Here is a 10,720-nt window from a genome sequence, read left to right as displayed (position 1 = left end):
AAAAAAAAAAAAAAAAAAAAGTAAATGCAATAAGTAAAACCAGCTGGGTGCGGTGGTTCACACCTGTAATCCCAGCACTTTGGGAGGCCAAGGTCAGCAGATGGCTTGAGTTCAGGAGTTTAAGACCATCCTGGGCAACAAAATGAGACCCCATCTCTACCAAAAATACTAAAATCAGTCAGGTGTGGTGGCATGTGCCTGTGGTCCCAGCTACTTGGGAGGCTGAAGTAGGAGAATCACTTGAGCCTGGGAGGCAGAGGTTGCAGTAGGCCGAGATCGTGCCACTGCTCTCCAGCCTGGCTGACAGAGCCAGACTGTTAAAAAAAAAAAAAAAAAAAAGAAGAAGAAGAAAGAAGGAGAAGGAGAAGAAGAAGAGGAGGAAGAAAAAGAAAAAAGAAATCCAGAAGCTAAGTAAAGGTATCGTTTGAGCTAGCTTTGGCTTTCAAATCTGGAGTCTCCTTCTCCTGTCACTTCTCTACTCTCCCTGAGGACAGCCAAGGGCCTCCCCTGAAATCTGCTCCCGATACGGGTCCCAGGTAGACCAAACACCGCAGGAACTCACACTGTCCTCAACTGGCACCTCATACTTTTCAAGAATAGCAAATTGCTCGTGTATGGGAGGGATCTGAGTCTCCAGGTTGGCCAAGTCGTGCTGCAGGGCATCCATGAGCTGCAAGCTGACCCCCAGTTCCTCCAGCGTCTGGGGAGGGCGGCTGATTCTGAAGGTGGGCAAAGGGAGCTCTAATGAGTGGAAGGCCCAGGGCCTGCCCCTGCCCCCTTCCTGCGGGGCGCCCCAGCCCGCACTTCTCTGCATTCTCCTTCAGATAGGTGTGCAGCTCCAGGAGACGCCCAGCAGCCATCTCCCTCAGCAGAGTCGTGAACTTGTTCTGCCACTCATTGCAGTGCTGCACCAGGGAGAACTTGAGGTGTGAACAGTCCAGCAGCACAAACTGGATGTTGGTGACAGTCTCCTCTTTCTGCACGTTATTAGCAACTTCTGTGTAGCTGCAAGAGCCCCAGATCCCAGCTAGAATGTCGTTTTCTTCACAGACATGCCCCGTCCCAGCACGGGCTCCAGGTCTCATTTCCTTCCACCCATATCTGGGCAGCAGTTCTAGAGAGTTCTTCTACTCCCAGGCATCCCTCATTCCAATCTGCCCCAGCCATGCAGCTGTGACCGTCATTTTCCCAGTCACTGGCTATAAGATAGCTGTCAAACTTCTTAGTCTGGCATTCAAAGCTCTAGAGTGAGGTAGGGCGCGGTGGCTCACGCCTGTAATCCCAGCACTTTGGGAGCCTGAGGCAGGTGAATCACAAGGTCAGGAGTTCAAGACCAGCCTAGCCAACATGGTGAAACCTTGTCTCTACTAAAAATACAAAAATTAACTGGGTGTGGTGGCGGGCGCCTGTAATCCCAGTTACTCGGGAGGCTGAGGCAGGAGAATCACTTGAACCCAGGAGGCAGAGGCTGCAGCGAGCCAAGATGGCGCCACTGCACTCCAGCCTGGGTGACAGGGTGAGACTCCATCTCAAAAAAAAAAAAAAAGCTTTAGAGTGGCATAGATCTGGGTTGAGTTCATCCTATGCTGCTTCCTAGTTCTATGACCTCAAGCAGGTTTTGTTTGTTTTTTTTAACTGTGAGCCTTGGTTTCCTCATCTGTAACACAGTGACAGTAACAGAGCCTGCCTCACAAGGTGGTTGGGAGAATCCACTTGGCTGCTGTGGAGTCCCTTTGCGTTCTTCCTTTCCTGTGCCTACACTGCAGATCTCACTCTGCAGGGTGAACGTGCTCATGGACTCACATCTTTATGCCTTTGCTCATGCCATTTCCTCCATGTGGAATGCCTTCCCCACTGCCCATCTCTGCCTGTTGAAATCCTACGCAAAGTCCCTTCCTCCAGGAAGCCTTCCCTAAAATCCCCAGCTGGAAATCCTCTCTCCTTCCATTGAACTGCCCTGGCATGTTATATCCCTTCATCACAGTACTTACCACAGTGCAGCTGTGTAATAATACAGTACATGAGCCCATGGCTGCAGCCTACAAAGTGCTTTCATGTATCTTTAATCATTTCACAAGGTTCCAAGGTAGGTAGTGTAATATCTGTTTCACAGAAAACTGAGGCCCAGAGAATATAGAAAACCTGCCTAAAGTCACACAGCTAGTAAGTGGCACAGCTGCGATTCCAAGTCTTCTCGTGACACCACGGCCACCGCTCTTTCAGCTATACTTTTATTTTCCTTACTACTCTAGAGCCCTCAGGAGGAAAGAACTTGCTCATGTCTTTTCTTTCTTTTTTTTTTTCTTAACTCCTCATGGCCCATACAATGCATGTTTATGGAATGTTTACAGAATGAATGAATGAATGACCAGAGGCCCATAAAAAGACGTGAGTTAAGATCAGAAATTAAGATCTTCTTCTAGGCCAGGCACAGTGGCTCACGTCTGTAATCCCAGCACTGAGGGAGGCTGAGGCGGGTGGATGACTTGAGGTCAGGAGTTTGAGACCAGCCTGGCCAACATGGTGAAACCCCGTCTGTACTAAAATACAAAATTAGCCAGGCGTGGTGGTGGATACCTGTAATCCCAGCTACTTGGGAGGCTGAGGCATAAGAATTGCTTGAACCTGGGAGGCGGAGGTTGCACTGCACTCCAGCCTGGGTGACAGAGTGAGACTCTGTCTCAAATAAAAGAAATAAAAAAAAAAAAAAAAAAAAAAAAAAAAAAAATTTTCTTCCAGAGTGGGCAACATAGAATCTCTACAAAAAAAAATTAAAAAAAAAAAGAAAAAAGAAAATTATCCAAGCATGGTGGCATGTGCCTGTGGTCCCAGCTACTCGGGTGGGTTAGGCAGGAGGATCGCTTGAGCCCAGGAGGTCCAGGCCGCAGTGAGCTATGATCACATCACTGCACTTCAGCCTGGGCAATGACGGAGAAAGACCCTGTCTCAAACAAAACAAAACAAACAAAAGAATCTTCCATTTAACTCCCAGCTGCCTTCTTAGAATAAAAGGGCTCATTTCTTTCATCTTCCAGATCTCTGGAATTTCCTTTTTCCCACCAGACCCTGCCATCCTCCCCCAGACAACTGCTTTTCACCTAAATCGTGTCCAGCTCTTCCTTGATCTCTACCCCTTGAGAAGCAAAGGTCCAATGTCCTAGGTCTTGTTCTTTTCCTGTCGTTGAGGACACATGTCGTCCTCAGCCCCACCACCTGCTTCCCAAGACTCTAGGCCTGGGCTCCTTCTCTAGTGCTGGGCCTCCTACAGACTTTCAGTCCACCCTCACGACTCACCGGGCAATGTCGGCATCAAAGGAAGAGACAGGCGGGTTGAGGCGCTGGTAGCGACGAATGAAAGAGTCCTTGTTGATCTCCCAGATCTCCCGGTACACGTCCCAGGTCTTGAGGTAGTTCTGCAGCAGGCTCGCGTTGTTAGTCATGCCGCTGCTGATTTGGCTCTGGATCTTCTTGATGTCCTCATCTTGCTCTTCAAAGGATCAAGAAAAATGCTTCTCACTGACTTCCACCCCAACCCAAGTTCTGCGTGGGCCCTGCCCACTGCTCCAGACCTTCCACTCCAAAACCAGTTTCCCAAAGAAATACAGCTCAAACATGCATGTTAGAAGGTAAAGGAGTAGGCAGAAAGTAAAAATGTGACTCTTAATGTCTCCTTCACAGGATCTGATGTCTTGCCTGTTGGTATCTAGGCCTCTTATAGCCCAGTCCCAGTCCCAGTCCCAAGCTTGTCTTTCCTCATCTCCCATCCCAAATCCCAAATCCCATGAGCATTGGTCACCTCATCTCAACCCCCATCCATGCCCCTGCTCCCTTCCCCAAACTGGCCCCCCTGCTTTTTTTTTTTTTTTTTTCCTTTTAGATGGAGTCTCACTCTGTCACCCAGGTTGGAGTACAGTGGCATGATCTCAGCTCACTGCAACCTCCACCTCCTGGGTGATTCTTTGCCTCAGCCTCCTGAGCAGTTGGGATTATAGGCACCCGCCACCATGCCTGGCTAGTTTTTGTATTTTTAGTTGAGATGGGGTTTTGCCATGTTGGCCAGGCTAGTCTTGAACTCCTGACCTCAAATGACCCGCCTGCCTCGGCCTCCCAAAGTGCTGGGATTACAGGCATGAGCCACTGTGCCCAGCCGATCTGGTCCCTTGACCTGAGTTTTCCCCAGGTCATGGAGGTGACTGGCCCAGTATGTCTGGAAAAAGCCCCGGTCTCTCCTCCTGGCCTGGCCCACTCGACAGCCTCTGAAACCCTGTGCCTTGTGCTCTCCCCGTTGCCCACTCACCTACAACTGTTTGGATGGGTTCACGATGTAACTTGCGCTTGGTGAGAATGTCAGGGAGGTGGCGGAAGACAGAGATGGTGGAAAAGAGGTGGTTGCCAATGTCGTTGACCACACCTGCCAAAGTCTGCAGAGTGGGTGAGAATTCCACCTGTGAGGAACCCAGTGGAGAGGGAGAGAGAGATAAGCCTTAGGACTGGGAAGGGCACACACTTCAGCAGCAGGTCTGAAAGCCACAGGATAAAGTCAAGGTCAAGGACCAAGTTTAGGAATTAAGGGAAACCGATAAATAAGATGTAATGGTTTTGAGATGTTGGGGGCAAAGTGGTTCCTACCTGTGCCACACTTCCTTGCATATCATTCTTCAAAATGACAAGGACTTGGAAGACTGGGTTTGGGCTGGTCTTTCCATCCCCATTGATAGCCTTGGATAGCTCTAGCAGTGACCACTTCACATTCAGGCGCAGGGCATCCTCCATCATGCGGTCCAGCCGGATCGTGTACAGCATCCACTGCTGCTGAATCTGGTGGGATGGAGGGAGGAAAAAGAGAACTTTTCAGGGAAGACAGTGCACATCCTGGGAAATGAGAACCAGTCAACAGGGAAGGAAACAAGTTGGTTTAATGGAAAGGCAGGACTCTGAGTCCTGGAGGAAGAGGTGTGAGGACTGAAGGTCGGCTGAGTCCAAGACTAGAACACGATGTTTGAGAAGCACACACTGGTAAAAAGAAAAAAGGGTCGGGAGCAAGAGAATGGCCTGATGAAATTGGGGACTGTGGTTTTCCAACCACAACATCCTGGCCACAGGAACCCTACCTCAGGACCATCATTCTTGAAGACCTCATAAGAGTTGGCCATGATGGTCACCACATCCTGGTGCAGGCTCATCAATTTCTGCTGTACAGCTGCCCGATGCTCTCTTTGGTCCTCTTCAAATTCCAGGTCCCTGTATACCCGTTTGCCACTAATGCGTACCAGCAGCGTCTCTGACATCTCTTGGGCTCGCCAGCCAATGGTCAGAGTGGATGCCTTGAACTCATTCACAATCATCTGCACCTAGAGTCAGGCCCCACCATGGGGGAGTTTCAGCTTCGGAAGAGACCATCTGGACCTCATTCTACCCTCCCACTTATTCTCCAGCTAGACTGGATGACACACAAAAAAGTCCTTCCCAAAGCAAACTTAATTCTTTTTATACTACCCCCAGGTTTCCCAATCTCTATGCAACACTCAGGTATAAATGACCCATCAGCCTTGCAGACCTTTAGGGTCTAAGGACTATGGCCCACCTTGCTGGCATGTATACGGCACTCCGTGATGAAGAAGGCACTGGCCCCCTTCAAGGCCCAGTGCAGTTTCTTGAGTCCTGGGTGGATCTTCTTATCCAGGAACCGAATACGCTCTTTGAAAAGGGCCTGCTCATCTGGGGACAGCATGGCAATAATCCTGTGCGTAAGAGAGGCCTGGTAGCCAGAGGGAACAAGTCCTGGAGATCTTTCCTCCACATTAGGAAATGGTGGAGAAATCTGAATGTTTCTAGACCACTAGTCTAGATCCTAGATCCTAGATCCTAGACTAGTACTTCCAAAAGAACTTTTTGCAATGATGGAGTGTTCTCTTAGGTTGGTGCAAAAGTGATTGCCATCTAAGTAATGGCAACAACTGCAATCACTTTGCACCAACCTAATACAATGTGTGCTGTCCAATATGGCACCCACTCATCACATATGGCTATGGAGCATTTGAAATGTGGCCTGTACCAATGAGTAATCAAATTTTTAAGTTTATTTACTTAATTTACACAGAAATAGCCACATGCAGCTAGAGGCCACCATGTTGGACACTGCAGTTCCAGACACTCAAACAAGACTGCTGGTTGCACCTCCTTGGACTTTAACTGGGCTTAGAAAGTTTCCTGCTATGGTCTGAATATTTGTGTCCCCACCAAATTTGTATGTTAAAATCCCCACTCCCACAGTGATGGTGTTAGGACCTCTGGGAGGTGATTAGGTCATGAGGGTAGAGCCCTCATGAATGGAATTAGTGCCCTCATGAAAGAGGCCTAAGAGAGCTCCCTTGTCTCCTTCTACTATGTGAGGACACAGCAAGAAGACAGCCACCTATGAACCAGGACGCAGGCCCTCACCAGACACCAAATCTGCTGGCGCCTTGCTCTTGGACTCACCAGCCCCCAAAACTGTGAGAAATAAATATTTGTTGTTTATAAGCCACCTAGTCTATGGCATTTTGTTATAGAAGCCCAAACAGACTAAGACAGTACCTAACCCAGAACAAAACCTCACTCCAGAGAGAATACCAAGGCAGTCCAGAAACTGAGGCAGGGATGGGGGCAGTAGGCCTTAGTTCAATGGGTCTGACATTATTCTGTACACATAATCCTAAGGCCAGCCCGTTTCATTCCTAGAGAAGTGACCCAGAGCTACGATATATGTGGTCCAAGTGCCCTATCAGGTAGGAGGGGACCTGGTTGGCTTTACTCTCCACCCTGCAGCTAGAAGATAAAACTACAAGGGGTAGGAATAATGGTAGGGCCATAAGAGTGGGAGGCCTTTTTTTTTTTTTTTTTTTTTGAGAGGAAAAAATTGTAGAGGACAGAAATTGCAGAAAATGGACAACATCACAGGGCAGATAAGAGAAAAAGAAGGAATCAAATAGCATCTCGAAGGGCTGCAGTGAGGACTGGAGCTCTACCTATTGTAGTCTCTAGCAACAAGCAGCAGATTTTCACGCAGAATGCGCAGGTCCTCAGCTCGCTCGGCTACGTTCACCACGTAATGGGGCGTCTCAAACAGCAGCCGCTCCCAGTAGTCAATTTCCACAAAGAGAATCAGAAGGGACCTTTGAGAGAGAGAAGCCAGGCAGTGAGGGAAATGCACAAGGAGATAAACTAGAGCAACAACCGAGCAAGCGGGAGAGGCTGGGACACACGGGGAAATGCCGAGATAAGAAACGAAGCAGAGGCCTGGTGTGGTGGCTCACGCCTGTAATCCCAGCAGTTTGTGGGGCCGAGGCAGGCGGATTACTCGAGCTCAGGAGTTTGAGACCAGCCTGGCCAACACGGTGGAATCCCGTCTCTACAAAAAACATAAAAATTGGCTGGGCGCGGTGGCTCACGCCTGTAATCCCAGCACTTTGGGAGGCTGAGGCGGGCGGATCACAAGGTCAGGAGATCGAGACCACGGTGAAACCCTGTCTCTACTAAAAATACAAAAAATTAGCTGGGTGCAGTGGTGGGCGCCTGTAGTCTCAGCTACTCAGGAGGCTGAGGCAGGAGAATCGCTTGAACCTGGGAGGTGGAGGCTGCAGTGAGCCGAGATCGCGCCACTGCACTCCAGCCTGGGTGACCTGGGTGACAGAGACACTGTCTCAAAAAAAAAAAAAGAAAAGAGAGATACCAGGAAATTTTAAACTGCATTTGAAGCCATCATCTTAAGTGATCTTTGCCACCTCATATCCAGTGGTCTCTTCTTTCCTATTCCAGCTGCCACTCCCGTGCCGCGCCCTGAAGCTTACTGTTCACAACCGCTCCGTCTGAGACAGCCCACTCAGACCTCCTGCTCCCGGGGCCCAGCTTCCTCCCCTGCATCCCAGCACTGGTCCTCAAGTTCTCCCAGCCTACTTATTTTTCAGGCCACTGACCCCTGGCCTTTCTTCCTGTTAATCCCCACCCTACTTCCCTTCCTCCTCCACAGACATTGCTATCCTTTATTTTAACCACTCTTGCCAATCCTCACTCACTTTGTCTCATTCTTTAGTCTAAACCTCCTGACAGAACATCAGTGCTGGCTAAATCTGACTGTCCTCCCCTCGAGCCCCTGTTGGGAAAGGCTGGAGAAGGTCACATGACCATACAGCTTGGCACCACTACGATTCACGATCGCTTGTCCCACGTGGGTTCTCCAGGCTTTTGTATTTTTAGTAGAGATGGGGTTTCTCCATGTTCATCAGGCTGGTCTCAAACTCCTGACCTCAGGTGATCCGCCTGCCTTGGCCTCCCAAAGTGCTAGGATTACAGGCATGAGCCACCACGCCCGACATGCCTGTAGGTTTTAACATCGTGGTGGACTATACCCCACGCACTTTTTTCCCTGGCTTCTGGACCACGGTCCTCTTTTCTACCCTTCCTTTCAGCAGGAGTATCCTCCTCTCTCCAGCATCCCACGTAAATATCATTCAGCTAGGCGCTGGGGATACAGTAAAGAATCTGCTTTTCTTGCGGCTCCCTTCAATGTGGACTCCCCGAGGTTCTTCATATCCAGCACACTCCCCCTCGGTCATCTCCTCCACTCCCACAGCTTCGGCTGCCTTCCAAAAGCTGATGATCCCCAAACCTGCATGGCTAACCTGAGCTCCAGGCTTGGTTGTACAACTGTCTACTAGATAGCTCTGCCCTGCTTGTTCATCCACAAGCACCTCAAACTCAATGTGTCTAAAAACAAGCACATCATCTTCTCTGAAAACTTGGAGCTCCTTTCTCAGGGAAGGGCACCATCCCACCACCTACACCAGAAGCATGCATCCTTCCTCGGCCTCAATTTCCGACATCCAACCTCCTTCTGTTTTCAATATGCTAAAGCAAAGTTCAGAAATTCAGACACCTACCTCCAAGGCAAGTGGCTCAAGTGTGATGATAAATGGCAACTGACACTTGGCCTTAAAGTTGAGCTGAAGAGGGCATATGCTCCCCCTAAAAAAGCTACACTCCATGCTCCAGGCAATTGTTGCCATCTGAAAATGTGGGTCCAGTGTGGCTGCATTTTCTGATTTTTCAAGAGAGGCTAGAAATTGGTTTTTCATGTAAAATCTCCTGAATTTTAAGTGCTAACAACAATTCACCTGAAAAATAATCATTCAGTGGGCAGTGGGGAGAGGCTTTAGGACTTCTGGCAATCCTTGACTTGGCATTTTGTATTATTTTATAATGATTCGTTAGTTAAAGTGAACACACAATTTTTTCTTTTTTTGAGATGGAGTCTTGGTCTGTCGCCCAGGCTGGGGTGCAGTGGTGTGATCTCGGCTCATTGCAAGCTCTTCCTCCCGGGTTCACACCATTCTCCTGCTTCAGCCTCCTGAGTGGCTGGGACTACAGGCGCCTGCCACCACGCCCAGCTAATTTTTTGTATTTTTAGTAGAGATGAGGTTTCACCGTGTTAGCTAGGACAGTCTCGATCTCCTGACCTCGAGATCCACCTGCCTCAGCCTCCCAAAGTGCTGGGATTACAGGTGTGAGCCACCGTGCCCAGCCTGAACATACAAGTTTTAAGTATATCTCTGTGTATGACATGTTTCATAGTAAAAATGTTTTTAAAGGAAAAAAGATTTTAAACATATTTGTAAAAGTTGCTGGGTACAAAATTAATTTATAAAATCAAAGTTCTCAATATAAAACTGTAACTAGTTAGATACTATCATCAAGAAAAAGAGGCAATAACAATTAAAACAACAAAAGCAAAATACCAAAAATTAATCAGAAATTTTGTGTGTGTGTGTGTGTGTGTGTGTGTGTGTGTGTGTGTGTGTGTAAAATGACTTAGGGGGAAAAGGCAGGACTTAAATAAATTGAAAGAAAAAACACTGTTGGCCAGCCACGGTGGTTCACACCTGTAGTTTCAGCTACTTGGGGGGCTGAGGCAGAAGATCAATGAGCCTGGGAGGTCCTAGCTGCAGTGAGCTGAGATCGTGTCACTGCACTCCAGCTTGCATGACAGAACAAGACTCAGTCTCAAAACACACACACACACACACACACACAACATAACTATTCTTGGAAAGACTCAAAATCATAAACATATTCTTCTAAAGTTAACCTATAAATTTAACCAAATCTCTATTCCAGTAAAAATAGGAATGAGACTATTTTTGGAACTAAACAAATTGATTCTAAAATTCTTATGGGAAATAAATATTAAATATAGCCAGGAAAACTCTGAAGAAAGAAGAGTAATGAGGACAATAATTAAAACAGTTTGGTTCTTGCACATGAATAGACAGACACCAGAATAGCGAATCCCAAAATAGACACAAATATACTAGGGAATTGGTTACTATGAAGACAGCAGCTCACTCAATGAGATTGGGTCAACTCTAAACGAGATGGCTGTAGCCATCTGGAGAAAACAAACAATGAAATACAAAACTCAATTTGAATCTGCACCTCTTTCTCTACACCAAAATCAATTTCAAATGGATCAAACATCTAAATGTAGAGAATAAAATCATAAAATACCAGAAGAAAATATGCAATATTTTTGAAAATAAAAAAAAAAAATCTTGGCCTGGTGTGGCCTGGTATGGTGGCTCATGCCTGTAATTTCAGCACTTTAGGAGACCTAGGTGGGTGGATCATTTCAGGTCAGGAGTTCGAGACCAGCCTGGCCAACAAGGTGAGACCCCCCCCCCCCCCC

General features: G+C 47.9%; 1 protein-coding gene across 1 annotated transcript in view; it reads right to left on the bottom strand.

Annotated features, from left to right (window-relative positions):
- The window catches only part of DNAH2 (dynein axonemal heavy chain 2), a 126,798-nt gene that overhangs the window by 78,067 nt on the left and 38,011 nt on the right, over window positions 1–10,720 (bottom strand). The window contains exons 15-22 of the mRNA XM_017850549.1: window positions 7,008–7,154; window positions 5,585–5,741; window positions 5,112–5,351; window positions 4,630–4,818; window positions 4,298–4,445; window positions 3,295–3,487; window positions 805–1,005; window positions 563–719 (exon numbers count right to left, since the gene is read on the bottom strand). Of these exons, the coding sequence (XP_017706038.1) occupies window positions 563–719; window positions 805–1,005; window positions 3,295–3,487; window positions 4,298–4,445; window positions 4,630–4,818; window positions 5,112–5,351; window positions 5,585–5,741; window positions 7,008–7,154 (1,432 nt within the window). The remainder of the gene's footprint in view (window positions 1–562; window positions 720–804; window positions 1,006–3,294; window positions 3,488–4,297; window positions 4,446–4,629; window positions 4,819–5,111; window positions 5,352–5,584; window positions 5,742–7,007; window positions 7,155–10,720) is intronic.

Source organism: Rhinopithecus bieti, unplaced genomic scaffold (genome assembly GCF_001698545.2).
Source record: "Rhinopithecus bieti isolate Rb0 unplaced genomic scaffold, ASM169854v2 scaffold_32008, whole genome shotgun sequence".
Classification (NCBI taxonomy): domain Eukaryota; kingdom Metazoa; phylum Chordata; class Mammalia; order Primates; family Cercopithecidae; genus Rhinopithecus; species Rhinopithecus bieti.
This window is presented reverse-complemented; position numbering and strand designations above follow the sequence as displayed.